Here is a 16,430-nt window from a genome sequence, read left to right on the forward strand (position 1 = left end):
TTCATAATTCGTTCATAATTCGTTCATAGGTAAAGTATAATACTGTCTAGGGTTTGTTTGTATCTTCGCCCATGCATTTTCAATGCGCTTGACTAGCTCGTTGGCGAACCTGAGCATGGTTTTGTCCTGCACTCTGACGCCTCTGGCCGTGTCCGTGCTGTAGCCCCGGTAGTGGTGAACTAGAATCTTGCCTTGGTCCGCGTACACGACTGACCGACCAGCGCCGCACTGGGCGAACTCGTGCACGCAGTGTATACCCAGGATATGTGCACACTCCGGGCGAACTATGTACTTCGTCCTCTCACAGTTTGTGAACACATGCAGGCGTCGGTATGTGTGTATCAGTGACACGGTGTTGTATACTTGAGAGATGTTACTGAAGTAGCCAGTGGTGTCCTTGTCGGACCGGCTGCTAAAGACGCTACTTCCGATCTGGTACTCCGCTGCAGGCAGCACGTTTTCGATCCAGTCCCGCCAGCTCCTGTAGCCGCCACGTGGAACTATGAACTCGTCCAGATCGACGTTCACCAAGAACTTTGAAGCCCCCGTGTTTCTGTAAAGACAGTCATGCAGCGAAGCCATTTGTCCAAAGTTATGAATGTCTGATTCGACAGGCAACGTCCAGTTCAGAACCGTCACTAAACCCATGTTTTTGTAATATCTGAGAACTTCTCGTAATTCGGAGGATGCATTGGTTAGGTAAACGAATATGTGCTCAACCCCCATAAGTCTATTAAACTCCACCCATTCTACGATTCTACCGGGGTATTGATCATTCGTGGCTCGCAAGGGCCCAAGGCACATAACAAATGTGTAAACATTGTCTTTAGGGACTTCTTCAATACGAAGAGTCACAGAGTGAGACACGTCAGGCCCGTTGACGAAACTGACCGTGATGTCCTGCGTGTGAAACGATAATGCAATTTCTGCATCATAGACAACCGGCTTGTAGACCTTCTTGTGATGTTCCGGGAGAAGCCGTCTATGCAGGATGACTGCGGCGAGGGAACGCTCGTGTGGCCCGGTAGCAACCCGTATCTCGCCCCTAAGCTCACACTGCCGGCTGTGATCCGCAGTCGGACACTTCTCTATACCAACAATTACTAGGCGCAGTTTGCTTCCAACAAAGATGCGATAAGCAGAGAACAATACAATACTAGAACCGTTATCCGACCGTAATACATGCCATGTCTGGTCACTGTTGTGTGAATGTTGCCTTTCTCGTGTTAGCGAATCAATCGAGTTTTTAGCATAGCCCACTTGCACACTGCCGTAGATTGACAGTTTATCCGGATGAGTTTCACATGAAACACGTCCGCTAATAGCATTGCCATTTTCAACCACTCCATAAAATTTTACGCAAAAAACACAAAATATAAACAATGCACAAATAAGAAAGCGCACGGTCATAAGTTTTGCTATGAAGCCAGTTGCGTGAATCATTGTCCTGAGCGTTAGACCGCGTTGTTTGTAATGGGCAGTCGGGCAAGAGACGTGTACCACACCGCAGTCGGAGAGCCCCAGCTACGCCCCACAATCTGTGCCTAATAATGGGCAGGGTCATACACTCTTAATGGCGGATTAATGTGCTTGTGTTGCTATTATTCTCTACATTTGTATTGGAAAGTAAAGACCGGGCAAGCTGAAAAATATGTATGTGGCCGTTGGTTTGTCTATCTTTCAATCCGTCTGTGTGTCTCGTCGTAAACGCGAGTTTAGTCGGAGAAGTTATCTCACACTTGTTTAATATGTATATTTGCAAAATATGTATTGACAATGTTTTCATTTAAAGTGACCTTTTAACAGATTTTGGCAGACATTTAAGTTTGTCATTAAATGCTTTATATTGATAAATGTAAACATTGGATCTAAAGAGCTCAAGTATAAAAAAAACCAAGAATACAAATAAAGAACGAAAAAAAGTAAATCTCAACTAGGCTCGAATCACTGACCCCTGGAGTAAAAGTCTTACGCTTAGACCACCACTCGGTCATCCGTGCTCATATATTGAGTGGTGTATTTTATACTTTATATAAGCAATCCTCGTAGTGTCACGAAAGTTAATGACAACAACAGAACTCTTCAAATTATTCAATCGTTTCGCGTTGAAACGCTTTATAATTTTCAGGTGTTTAAATCGTCAAAAGATGCATATAGTGCATATTTTAGAGCATGGTAAATGTTCAGTATTATTGGCTTCCTCACAAATATCATTACTACAACGAATCTGAAACATTTTTAATTTTGTAAAATTTACTAAAACGTGAAAAGGTCCCTTTATTATTTGAATTAATGATATGACGATGTCGAAAATGATCCGCCGTCGGTAAAGTCATGTGCTAAATTTTTTTTTTCTTAATGCAATATGAAATTCACGATGATGGAGATACTGTTGCTGATATTTTTGTGAACCGATTAACGGTATATATTCGATACCGAGTCCCTTACGTTTCTCCGTCAGTATACAGGTGAGATAACTGCATGGTGGGACAGTCATACCGCGACTCTGAGCATTCCTAAGTATTGAAAAGAATACACGATGGACAATTGTGTGGTTAATCCAAATGTTTTGATGTGAGATTGGATTAACTTAATACAACGTAAAGTGACCGCATTAAAAACCATTTAAGCCGCGCCTTCCACGTTCTGGTGTTTTTGACTGTTTTTTTAAACGAAAGTAATGTATAACAAGAGCTGTCACCATAGGATGACTTATGCCCCCTATAAACGCTTGATAGAATTTATTTGCTTTTTTCGAAACCAAAACTCAGATTTCGAAACCTAAACGCGGACCCTAAGTTCAAGGTCAAGGTCACAGGGGTCAAAATGTTTGTGCGTATGGAAAGGCCTTGTCCATATACACATGCATACCAAATATGAAGGTTATATCTCAAGGGACAGAGAAGTAATGAGCATTTGTCGAAACCTAAACGCGGACCCTAAGTTCAACGTCAAGGTCACAGGGGTCAAAATTAAATTTGTGTGCGTATGGAAAGGCCTTGTGAATATACACATGCATACCAAATATGAAGGTTATATATCTCAAGGGACATAGACGTTCTGAGCATTTTTCGAAACCTAAACACAGATTCCGAAACCTAAACGCGGACCCTAAGTTCAACGTCAAGGTCACAGAGGTCAAAAATTTGTGCGTATGGAAAGGCCTTGCCCATATACACATGCATACCAAATATGAAGGTTACATCTCAAGGGACATAGAAGTCATGAGCATTTTTCGAAACCTAAACGCAAAGTGTGAAGGAAAGACGGACAGACAGACGGACAGTCCGATCACTATATGCCCTCCTACCGGGGGCATAAAAATGTCGTGTTCAAGGGTTCAAGCTGAAGCTCTTTCATTTACACCAGTAATACACTGTAATGGTTGCGCATCAGCAACCAGTTCAACTGACGGTAGGTTTTAAACCTTTTTTCTTATGGATTGTGTTGAGGTGCTACTGACTACCAGTCTGTGTTCACAGTGGAAAACGTGCGTGGTAAAATACCGATCTCCCGATTAGTTGTCGCCAGTTGGACCTTTTGTTTATTTCATCGCTGGAACCAAATACCTGTGTGGGCCTCGGCTCGGCCACAAGCATTTAATACATACACGCTGTTCCAACTCGTTTGAAGAAAGGGTATAATGTCGTTATTCCCAACATCTAATAAAATTCGTATATCCGTGGACCCACTAGTATTCGTGGACAAATTTGACAGCCGCACTCTTTGGATTCCCTTCCGAAGTCAGTTTCTCAAGTATTGTACAAACTGTTATACTTGTCGAACTTTTGTCGTACACGATGTTCTTTGTCAAACCTCAGCGTATCCATGAACAGAGCAATTCGTAATAAGTATAGGCTGCAATATGGATTGGACGCGTTTTAAAAACATATTTGGCTTTGTAATCATTCTTCAATCTGCAGGTTACTGTGGCACGTTGATATGTCCTTAACCAAACGAGCTAAAGAATATCTCAAATGATAACAACACCAAAAGCAGTAAAATATATATATATTCAAATATAAAGAATCAAAGCGTATGTGAGAGCACATCTACAATATTAGCTGTGGGAAACAACAACCAGATCTGGGTTTACACAATACCAAGTCATTCTTTCAAGTTTGATAGGAATATAATGAGCACGAGTTTTTCTGTCTAATAGGAATGCGTAAGGTTCTCTAATATCACCCATATAATAATCGCATTGAGTGAATTTGCGTTTAGAGGGAGACTACTCTTGTTGTGAAAAGTTACTTATTCTAACATGTAAAACATAACATTTTACTGTACAAAAAATATCACTTATTTAATGGTTGTTATATATTCTAGGATAGTGCAGAATAAGTGTTCCGACACTTATTTAATGGTTGTTATATATTCTAGGATAGTGCAGAATAAGTGTTCCGACACTTATTTAATGGTTGTTATATATTCTAGGATAGTGCAGAATAAGTGTTCCGACACTTATTTAATGGTTGTTATATATTCTAGGATAGTGCAGAATAAGTGTTCCGACACTTATTTAATGGTTGTTATATATTCTAGGATAGTGCAGAATAAGTGTTCCGACACTTATTTAATGGTTGTTATATATTCTAGGATAGTGCAGAATAAGTGTTCCGACACTTATTTAATGGTTGCTATATATTCTAGGATAGTGCAGAATTAGTGTTCTGATAATGTTGTATTTTTATCTCACGCATTAAATATTTGACTGAATTTAAGTTTTCTTTTTTATAAAATTTTTCACAATTTGATACAATACAAATTTTACGAACACGTATACATACACCTAAATGAAATCAAGATTTTAAAAACTGAGTCAAACAATTCATGACCAAAAATCAAAACACAAACCATGGTTAAACCATTCAAACGAACAAATTAAAGGGAGATTACCCAAACAAAAATATTTGCCACATGTTTCAGACAAAATACATGTAGGCTTATATTTGGACACATCAATTCAAGAAAAAAATCAGCATACTTTTTTAACAACAATCAATGTATGATACACATTCTTTAATTAGTTTTAAAGAAACGGGTTTATACTATGTTTTTGTTATTTAATTAAATGTAAGCTTTGTACAAGAAATAGCCTGCTAATACATTTAACTCTATTGAGAATAACTTTTCTCTGATGCTTATGACGAATTATATTTCATATAAATGAAATCACATTTAATAATATGCGGTATTAGTACTAAAAATTCTACATTTAATGTATTATTCAAATGTTTTTATGTTATTTTTTTACTACTTATTGATTGACTGAACATGCACATGTTGTACGTTACTGTTACCAATGCTTTTTCCAACCAGTCAGTATGCATGCACTGTAAATCTTGATTGTAAACAATAACACAGAACTGGTCTAATAATAAGTAGTCTACAATTGATCAATCAGTCAATAATTAAATCATCATTCATACCATTAATCAAAGAATCAAATCAATTATTGTGGTTCACTGTCAGAATACATCACATACAACCCAAAATTGAAGATTATGCTTCAAAGCACTCGAAAAAAAAATCAACAGATATCATATGTGACATAAAGACAACATAATTGAACAAATCAATCTCACCAATATGCCTGGAGCAATAGTACAAACATACAAATAATTCATATAGCACTTTTTTCGATTGCAATATTTTTCAAAATATAATGATTTACTTTACATTTCATGGGTCATGATTTCTTTTATTTTAAAATACAAAATATTGTTTTGCAATCGAAATATTTTGGGTCATGCTTTCTTTTATTTTAAAATACAAAATACTGTTTTGCAATAGAAATATTTTGAATGTGTTGACAATTACTTTAAATTTCAGACTATGAACCCTGACCCAACAAGATCACACTCAGTAACTACACCAGAGTTCTGAATAACATCAACAGAGCTTTCACCACTACAATAGCACTTACAACTTTGATCACTATGCTATATCTCTAAACATCTTAACTGTGAAGTTTACAACCATAACATTTATCAAAATATGCATGTATGTGCATGCTGCCCGTGCATTTGTACCATGTACATCCATAGAGATTGCTGGGGTGAGGACCATATTTGGAGGTTGTATACATGTATGTTCCACAAGTTCAGCCAATCACATGATCAAACAGTGACACTTCTATTGTCCTAGATATTTGTTATACACAAAAGACTAACATGTATATCTGATCATATGTATCTTCATAAGTGGCACAGTGAATCAATGTCTATGTTCAACCCACAACCCATGTTTTACTGTGTATATGCCTGTTAATTCATATTTCAAATGAGCAAAACTGGAAAATGTTTACTGTACTTATATTTCAAAAGAATGACACGATTTCACGAAATTTGAAGAACATTATTAGTTTTGCTTATATTTGGAACGAGTTCAAAAAAAGTTAACATTACCAGAGTTATTTGAGTTGCTTTACCATTTGAGGGTATTGTTATTTCCCTACAAAGCATTGTGAAACATTAAATCAAGATATTTTAATAAACACCTTCAATTTATATAAGTGCAAATGCAAAGTTAATTTACTACCTTTCATAATGATACAAATGGACAAAGAAAATTGAACATAATCATATAATCAACAACCCCACACATATTTTTAGTTTGCCTTCTGATACAAAATGTTAATTACAAAGTTGAATTTTCCGAGACACTATCACTATAAAATATGCTGACAGTTGTGACCTTGTTTACAAATAGCTTTCAGCACAGTTACAAGTGCAGGTTGAGAAATGAAAATTACAATAAAGTTTTAATCTATTGTTTAAGTGTATTCATGCTCTGCCATGAAATCAATGGAATGTACCTTTCAGGACAATTGCAGACACATAGTATAATGTAACCTGTAGAAGACTGTAACAATCTTTTTTATTTTGGAGAACAGAATCAATGTAGTACTGTACTAAAATTGCCATATTCTCATGTTTTTGCATTTCAAGTTGCATTATTGTTTTTGCATTTACTCTGTGAATATAATTGATACACCTCATAACGCTTTTTTGATAAGGATGGGCTATTTTACTAAAAAAATCAAATGTTAACTATACTTCAACAGTGAACAATTGACATTCAATGTTAGGTGCTTTTATTAAAAAAAATACCATAAAATACCAAAAAGTTGTTCAACATAATTTCAAAATTGTAACAAATATAAACAATATTTGACATTCATTGCCATGTAGATAGAAAGATGGCTATATCTTCATCATTTTTGTTCTTTCTGTTGCAATGCGTTGGTGACAACCTACACAGACTCGTATCCCTTCCTGTTTCTACGGCGACCAATTAGGTAGGCAATGAGCACTATGACAACCAGGCCAGCCAGGGCGGCTCCTACTGCTATTGGTACAATGCTGTTTGTCTTCACATCAGCTTTGCACACGTTAACACCTGTGACAAAACATCAATAGGACAGTTAGTGTGCATCACAATTACTCTCAACATAGCAGAAAAAACAAGAAATTGTCACAGTAGTGACCAAAAAACCCATGCCGCATGTACTATTATGTAACCAATTTAAAAAGTCAATGCAACACCACAAATCAAAAATATCTGGACCTAGTGGTTTCAGATGAAAATATTGTTTTAGTGGTATTATGCTATACAAGTCTATATAACTGTGAGATATTGTCTTAGAAGGCTACATACTGCAGATAGTATACTTACTGTCATTGCTGAACTGTGAGATATTTTCTAGGAAGGCTGCATACTTCAGATGGTATACTTACTGTCATTGCTGAACTGTGAGATATTTTCTAGGAAGGCTGCATACTTCAGATGTTATACATACTGTCATTGCTGAACTGTGAGATATTTTCTAGGAAGGCTGCATACTGCAGGTGGTATACTTACTGTCATTGCTGAACTGTGAGATATTTTCTAGGAAGGCTGCATACTTCAGATGTTATACATACTGTCATTGCTGAACTGTGAGATATTTTCTAGGAAGGCTGCATACTTCAGGCGGTATACATACTGTCATTGCTGAACTGTGAGATATTGTCTAGGAAGGCTGCATACTGCAGATGGTATACATACTGTCATTGCTGAACTGTGAGATATTGTCTAGGAAGGCTGCATACTTCAGGCGGTATACATACTGTCATTGCTGAACTGTGAGATATTGTCTAGGAAGGCTGCATACTTCAGATGTTATACATACTGTCATTGCTGAACTGTGACATATTGTCTAGGAAGGCTGCATACTGCAGATGGTATACATACTGTCATTGCTGAACTGTGAGATATTGTCTAGGAAGGCTGCATACTGCAGATGGTATACTTACTGTCATTGCTGAACTGTGACATATTGTCTAGGAAGGCTGCATACTGCAGATGGTATACATACTGTCATTGCTGAACTGTGAGATATTGTCTAGGAAGGCTGCATACTTCAGATGGTATACATACTGTCATTGCTGAACTATGAGATATTGTCTAGGAAGGCTGCATACTGCAGATGGTATACATACTGTCATTGCTGAACTGTGAGATATTGTCTAGGAAGGCTGCATACTGCAGATGGTATACTTACTGTCTTTGCTGAACTGTGAGATATTGTCTAGGAAGGCTGCATACTTCAGATGTTATACATACTGTCATTGCTGAACTGTGAGATATTGTCTAGGAAGGCTGCATACTGCAGATGGTATACTTACTGTCTTTTCTGAACTGTGAGATATTGTCTAGGAAGGCTGCATACTGCAGATGGTATACATACTGTCATTGCTGAACTATGAGATATTGTCTAGGAAGGCTGCATACTGAAGATGGTATACATACTGTCATTGCTGAACTGTGAGATATTGTCTAGGAAGGCTGCATACTGCAGATGGTATACTTACTGTCATTGCTGAACTGTGACATATTGTCTAGGAAGGCTGCATACTGCAGATGGTATACATACTGTCATTGCTGAACTGTGAGCTATTGTCTAGGAAGGCTGCATACTGCAGATGGTATACATACTGTCATTGCTGAACTGTGAGATATTGTCTAGGAAGGCTGCATACTGCAGATGGTATACATACTGTCATTGCTGAACTGTGAGATATTGTCTAGGAAGGCTGCATACTGCAGATGGTATACATACTGTCATTGCTGAACTGTGAGATATTGTCTAGGAAGGCTGCATACTGCAGATGGTATACATACTGTCATTGCTGAACTGTGAGATATTGTCTAGGAAGGCTGCATACTGCAGATGGTATACTTACTGTCATTGCTGAACTGTGAGATATTTTCTAGGAAGGCTGCATACTGCAGATGGTATACTTACTGTCATTGCTGAACTGTGAGATATTTTCTAGGAAGGCTGCATACTTCAGATGTTATACATACTGTAATTGCTGAACTGTGAGATATTTTCTAGGAAGGCTGCATACTTCAGGTGGTATACTTACTGTCTTTGCTGAACTGTGAGATATTGTCTAGGAAGGCTGCATACTTCGGATGTTATACATACTGTCATTGCTGAACTGTGAGATATTGTCTAGGAAGGCTGCATACTGCAGATGGTATACATACTGTCATTGCTGAACTGCGAGATATTGTATAGGAAGGCTGCATACTGCAGATGGTATACATACTGTCATTGCTGAACTGTGAGATATTGTCTAGGAAGGCTGCATACTGCAGATGGTATACTTACTGTCATTGCTGAACTGTGACATATTGTCTAGGAAGGCTACATACTGCAGATGGTATACATACTGTCATTGCTGAACTGTGAGATATTGTCTAGGAAGGCTGCATACTGCAGATGGTATACATACTGTCATTGCTGAACTGTGAGATATTTTCTAGGAAGGCTGCATACTTCAGATGGTATACATACTGTCATTGCTAAACTGTGAGATATTTTCTAGGAAGGCTGCATACTTCAGATGGCTTACATACTGTCATTGCTGAACTGTGAGATATTGTCTAGGAAGGCTGCATACTGCAGGTGGTATACTTACTGTCTTTTCTGAACTGTGAGATATTGTCTAGGAAGGCTGCATACTGCAGATGGTATACTTACTGTCATTGCTGAACTGTGAGATATTGTCTAGGAAGGCTGCATACTGCAGATGGTATACATACTGTCATTGCTGAACTGTGAGATATTGTCTAGGAAGGCTGCATACTGCAGATGGTATACTTACTGTCATTGCTGAACTGTGACATATTGTCTAGGAAGGCTACATACTGCAGATGGTATACATACTGTCATTGCTGAACTGTGAGATATTTTCTAGGAAGGCTGCATACTGCAGATGGTATACTTACTGTCTTTGCTGAACTGTGAGATATTGTCTAGGAAGGCTGCATACTGCAGATGGTATACTTACCGTCTTTGCTGAACTGTGAGATATTGCCTTGGAAGGCTGCATACTGCAAGGTCCACAGCTCAAGAGTTGCGCCCTCCTTCAGTGTGAACTTGGTGTCTGAGTTACAGAAGTAGGAGCCACTCACTGTGGTCTGCAGGTTGGTACCCATGCTGTTGTTGACGGAACTGAACGTACCAAACGCTGCAACACAAATAGCACAATGACACGACAACCAATCATGTGCTGTTATAACATGATGGCAATATGCAAAGGAAAACCTAATGATTTTTTCTTGCAGTGAAATTTCGTTGTCATGACTACAAATAAGTGGCATGCAGGAATACAGGATGGATAGTCAAGCTCTTAAAAATGATATACATTGGCACATGCCGTTCTTTATAATATTGTTGTAATAACAACCCAACCTTTACTTATCTGTTAGGTGTGACAACAGTCATTAAATCAAAAGAAAAAACCTTTCTATTCCAAACTGCCTACGTTGACCATCAGACTATATAAACAAGAAGGTGTCCACCTGAGTTGCATGACACCAATTGTTTAGGGTATGAACCGATAATCTTTTTTTTACCCCGCTTCAACATGCTTTCATATTGTAAATTTATGCATTCTGACCTAGTTTCATTAAGGTTGAGTAATTTATGTGGCCTCTAGACTGGTAACAAAGTTTTTCAAAGATATCTGCTGACCTAGTTTCTAGAGGCACATGACCCTTATTTGAAAAGCTACCTCTTTATTGTCAGGATAAAATGGAAGCACATTGACACCGGACATAGGGTGATCACAATAGCTCATGTTGAGCACCATATGTTCAGGTGTGCTAAAAATTTGAACTTTTGTATCTTTAGATTTAAAATGTTAAGCAGAAAATAATTTCTGACATTCTTACTTTTTGCCCTTCTTGTTATCTCTTAGTTTAAACATAAAGCACATAAGCACAGTTGTCAAAATGGTTTCATTAAACATATGTTGAGTCTATTTAGAGGATGGATTTAAGATCTGATATCTGAGTCATCTCCGAAAAAGGATCCCTATGAGATCCAGCTGTATCTCTAGTCATAATAAACCCTTATAAACTCACGATTGGCAGCATCTGGGAAGATCCTATCATCATCCAATGCTGCTCTGATCTCCACAGTCTCCCAGTTGACTTTGTTGTCTTTCTGAGAGAAAGTGATTGTGATGTTGAGGGAGCTGTCAGAGTCTGAGAGCTGGATGAAGCTGCTGTTCTGGGCACAGCTGCCACTGACCACTGGGCTCTGGATACCAATCTGGGACATAGTCTTGCCCTGGAAACATGCAACCAAATGTATAACTGGGGATATGTCCCATACCAGAGAAGACGCATATATCTGGGACTGTGTCCCATACCCAAGAAAACATATTTGCCTGGGGCTATGTCCCATTCCTAAGTAAATTTATACCTGGGACTATATCGGGTGCTGTTTCCAATACTGATACACACTTATATATAGTGCTATGCCCAATTCCCTAACACAAACATATCTTGGACTATGACCCACGCCCAAACACGCAATAATGTGAGCTACGTCAAATACCCAAACATACATATGCCTGGGGTTATGTCCAATACCCAAACACACATATCTTGAGCTATGCCCCATACCAAAACACACATATCTTTGGCTGCTATGACACAATGCCTAAATATATACCTGGTGTTATGGCCAATACCAAAACACACACATATATCTTTGACTATGGCCAATACCAAAACACAAATATACCTGGTGTCACGTGCAATACCCAAACACACATATACCTGGTGCCACGTGCAATAGCCAAACACACATATACCTGGTGCCACATGCAATAGCCAAACACACATATACCTGGTGCCACGTGCAATACCCAAACACACATATACCTGGTGCCACGTGCAATACCCAAACACACATATACCTGGTGCCACGTGCAATACCCAAACACACATATACCTGGTGCCAGGTGCAATACCCAAACACAAATATACCTGGTGTCACGTGCAATACCCAAACACACATATACCTGGTGCCACGTGCAATACCCAAACACACATATAACTGGTGTCACGTGCAATACCCAAACACACATATACCTGGTGCCACTTGCAATACCCAAACACACATATACCTGGTGTCACATGCAATACCCAAACACACATATACCTGGTATTATGTCCCAAATGTACACATAAACATATCTTGTACTCATACCCAAACACACTTATATTCCTGGGGTTGTGTCCCCTATCACCACACACATATATGTTGTGCTATGTCCCATACTTAAAAGACTCATACTTGAGGCTATGCCCAAAACCCAAACATGATGTATCAGTGGCTTTGTCCTGTTCCCACTCATTCAAATTTAAGAATGGGGATTGACTGAGTCGTGCTATGACAGTCTGGAAACAGCTCTGTGGAAAGCACTGGACAATCATGAATAATGTAATGAACTTTGGTGAACACCGAATAAGATAAACTACTGAATATCAATTAAGTTGCAATGGTGATATTAGTGTTAATATATTTGATATTTAATATATTTGGATCAGTCTTTATGGAGAAAAAAAAACAAAGACGCATATGTTAGCACATCTGTGAAAATACAAGAGGGCCAAGATGGCCCTAGTTCGCTCACCTGAGAAGAGTGTGTTCATTGAATTTTTACCAAATGTATTGGGCTGTGTGTAAAACATGCATGCCTGCATATGGGCTGTCAGTTGTAATGGCAGCCATTGTGTGAATATGAATATATTAGTCATTGTGACTTTGACTTTTGACCTTGGTTTCTTGAGTTGTCATCTGGACACCATTTTACAGTGTTGAGTCATTGTAATTAAGACGTTTGACCTAGTGACTTGAACATTATGTTGGTTATCTGCCAGTCATGATCAATGTAACTATGAAGATCATGAATAAGCATTGTAAGCATAAGCAAGCGTAAGCATTGTCAGTAAATATCAAGAAACAATTTTATTGTTTTGAGTCACTGTGATGTTGATCTTTGATGTAGTGATTTGAAATTCAAAAGGGGTATTTTTATAATCATGATCAATGTACCTATGAAGTCTTTATCCTAGGTGAAAGTTTTTTGAGTTATCATTTGAAAACCAATTTTTGTATTTTGAATCACTGTGACTGTCACCTTTGACTTAGTGACGAGAAGATCAATAGGGGTCATTGGTGAGTCATGATCAATGTAGCCAACAGTTAGCAATTTACATTCCAAACCTAAATTTGGTACATGTAGCTGTATATTTTAGAACCCTTTATCAGCAGTAGCATATATCCATTGTTAATGTCTTCTTTAAACACAGCCTGTTGACCAGAGCTCACACACCAACAAATTACAGCAAAATGTTATTCCTGATCCCATACATTAACTTCATAAACAATCAATGTGTGTATCCTTCAGCATGACTCATTCCTTCCTCTCTCTCATAATCAATGTCAAGCATCAATGGGTTAATATCAAATTGAGTTGTGTGTGTTTGTTCTTGTGTACTTGTAGATTTTAGAGCACATATGAACTGTAGTGTCCTAGTCTGATAACAAAATAATAATTGTATAGTGTTTTCATAGTTGACCATCTGGTGGACAGACATACGGACCGACATGAGCAAAACAATATACCCCCTCTTCTTAAAAGGGGGGCATAAAAATGTGACTTCCATAGTGTTCGATCACAAGGTTTGACCGAAACCATTTTTGAACTCAACTCTGGTATCAAAGAAACAAATGTTCTGACCAAATTTCATGAAAATTGGGCCAAAAATGTGACTTCTAGAGTGTTAACATGTTTTCACTATATACATATAGAGAAAAATGCCCCGCCCACTGGCGACCATGTTTTTTTCACCGATCCGAACCATTGTCGAACTCTTCCCAGATATCAATAAAACCAATGTTTTGACCAACTTTCATGATGATTGGGCAAAAATTGTGACTTCTAGAGCGTTTACAAGGTTTCTCTATAGCCAAACAGGGAAAACTGCCACTATATACATATAAAGAAAAATGCCCCGCCCACTGGCGGCCATGTTTTTTCACCGATCTGGACCATTTTCGAACTCATCCGAGATATCAATAAAACCAATGTTTTGACCAATTTTCATGATGATTGGACAAAAATTGTGACTTCTAGAGTGTTTACAAGGTTTCTCTATAGCCAAATAGGGAAAACTGCCACTATATACATATAGAGAAAAATGCCCCGCCCACTGGCGGCCATGTTTTTTCACCGATCTGGACCATTTTCGAACTCATCCGAGATATCAATTGAATCAATGTTTTGACCACCTTTCATGATGATTGGGCAAAAATTGTGACTTCTACAGTGTTTACAAGGTTTCTCTTTAGCCAAATAAGGAAAACTGCCCCGCCCACTGGCGGCCATGTTTTTCAACAGACCGGAACCACTTTTGAACTCAATCAAGATATCATTAAGACAAACATTTTGACAAAGTAACATGAAGATTGAACATAAAATGTGACTTCTACAGTGTTTATAAGGTTTTTCTCTTTTTTTGACCTAGTGACCTAGTTTTTGACCCGGCACAACCCAGTTTCGAACTCGGCCGAGATTTTATTGGGGCAAAGCTTCTGACCAAGTTTCATGAAGATGGGACAACAAATGTGGCCTCTAGAGTGTTTACGAGCAAATGTTAACGGACGGACGGACAGACAGACGGACGGATGTACGACGGACAAAGACCGGTCAGAAAAGCTCAGGTGAGCTAAAAATGCAAAGGGTTGTGCCAAGTGCATTGATCTGGTTAACTTGCCCAACAACAATCCCGAAAAAATGAAAGCAAGTAATATATTGACAAATGAGATGACATATGTCTGCAAACTTACACAAGTGGCTAGTTTCAGAAACTGAAAGAAAATAAACTGAAAAATTTCAAGTGCCCCAGAAACTCTGATTTTGAAATTTCAGCACACCGGTGAAGGACCATTTAGTGGCCTGTGGAAAGCACTGTTGCCTTATTTTGACAAATTTGGAACAATGTAAACAACATATCTCTTAACACCAAAATACTTCTTTCAAAGTTTGTTATATGTTATCCAGTGTTAAAACAAGAGTTGGTTAGTAAAGACCTGTGCTCCCAGCTTGTCATAAGGCAGAGAGAGCATGATCTGTGCTGTGAGCAGGATGCAGGTTTTGTTGTCTTCTGTTACTCTCCATGTGCCCTTGGGGTGCTGGTTTGGGGCAGGAACATCCTCACAACGACTCACTGAAATCACAACACACCACTGTAGAACACAACACTTTCAATGTAGAGTGGGTTTCCTATTATATTAAAATGATTTGATCAATTGTGTGCACTTAAAATATTTCAAAGACCCTTCTCAATGCTACTTGATATATGGTATTTATAGAAACAGTTTTTTGTTTAACTAAACTCTTATACCATTGGTAGAGTATGTGCCGTTCTGAAGCCCAAAGGCCTGCATCCTAACATTCCTGAAGTGCATGGCCAGGAAATATCTGCCTGTAGCATCAGAGACCATGGCTTTGTAGCGGCGAGTGTCGTCACACCTGTATGAAGTGTTCATCCCCATGGTTGTCCTCATTGTCATCGACATCACAACTGTCTCTGAAGAAACAAACAAACTGAAGACTTAATCTGTAGCCAACCTTTATCTAAATTACAGATTGCTTCTCAAACGGGGCAGGGTGAATAAGAAACTTTGCTAGTTAAAAGAACTGTTGAGTATTAATTGGTTTGAAAGCAATATCCTTTCAAAGCCATTGAATACTGTGAAACCATTTATTTTCGACAGCACAAAATTTCGTCATTTTTATAAAAATGACGATTTCGTCAGCACTTAAATTCGCCGATTTCTGATTTTGAATTTTAAAAAATGCGTCAGTCAATATCCGATTTGTGTGTCATACATATTCGCGATCAATCGCAGTTGCGAAAAATCGTGGTACGAATGCGGGAACACACTTGAGAATCACTGCAGGAGGTGGGGCCTGTTTGTCACATGCCAATTAACTAGTCATTTGTTATCAAGGGACAGTAATGGACCCTCTTAATGTATGCCATTCACACGTTCATTGTTATAATTAGCG

At 38.3% G+C, this 16,430-nt stretch overlaps 2 protein-coding genes across 2 annotated transcripts in view; both read right to left on the bottom strand.

The window, feature by feature from the left end:
• Positions 1-12: 12 nt before the first annotated feature.
• LOC127834291 (beta-1,4-galactosyltransferase galt-1-like) lies at positions 13-6,072 on the bottom strand. Its single transcript, XM_052360008.1, has 4 exons — positions 6,036-6,072; positions 5,589-5,596; positions 1,501-1,544; positions 13-1,267 (listed from the first exon to the last, which is right to left on the bottom strand). Exons 1-4 carry the CDS (start codon positions 6,070-6,072, stop codon positions 13-15), a joined length of 1,344 nt encoding a protein of 447 aa, XP_052215968.1.
• A 1,010-nt stretch (positions 6,073-7,082) lies between these two features.
• Positions 7,083-16,430, bottom strand: part of LOC127834585 (lysosome-associated membrane glycoprotein 1-like) — a 60,872-nt gene continuing 51,524 nt past the window's right edge. Inside the window, exons 6-10 of the mRNA XM_052360583.1 lie at positions 15,763-15,948; positions 15,449-15,585; positions 11,425-11,632; positions 10,347-10,526; positions 7,083-7,404 (exon numbers count right to left, since the gene is read on the bottom strand). Coding sequence (XP_052216543.1) covers positions 7,259-7,404; positions 10,347-10,526; positions 11,425-11,632; positions 15,449-15,585; positions 15,763-15,948 — 857 coding nt within the window. The 3' untranslated portion in view covers positions 7,083-7,258. The remainder of the gene's footprint in view (positions 7,405-10,346; positions 10,527-11,424; positions 11,633-15,448; positions 15,586-15,762; positions 15,949-16,430) is intronic.

Source organism: Dreissena polymorpha, chromosome 6 (assembly GCF_020536995.1).
Source record: "Dreissena polymorpha isolate Duluth1 chromosome 6, UMN_Dpol_1.0, whole genome shotgun sequence".
Lineage (NCBI taxonomy): Eukaryota > Metazoa > Mollusca > Bivalvia > Myida > Dreissenidae > Dreissena > Dreissena polymorpha.

Bases quoted from the DNA above. Each gene is read 5' to 3' on its own strand.
- LOC127834291 (XM_052360008.1), bottom strand. From the start codon at position 6,072: ATGGTCCTCACCCCAGCAATCTCTATGGATGTACATG. The intron at 1,268-1,500 runs GTACACGTCTCT...AATCTACGGCAG, and splicing joins GGCTCTCCGACTGCGGTGTG to TGTGCAAGTGGGCTATGCTA.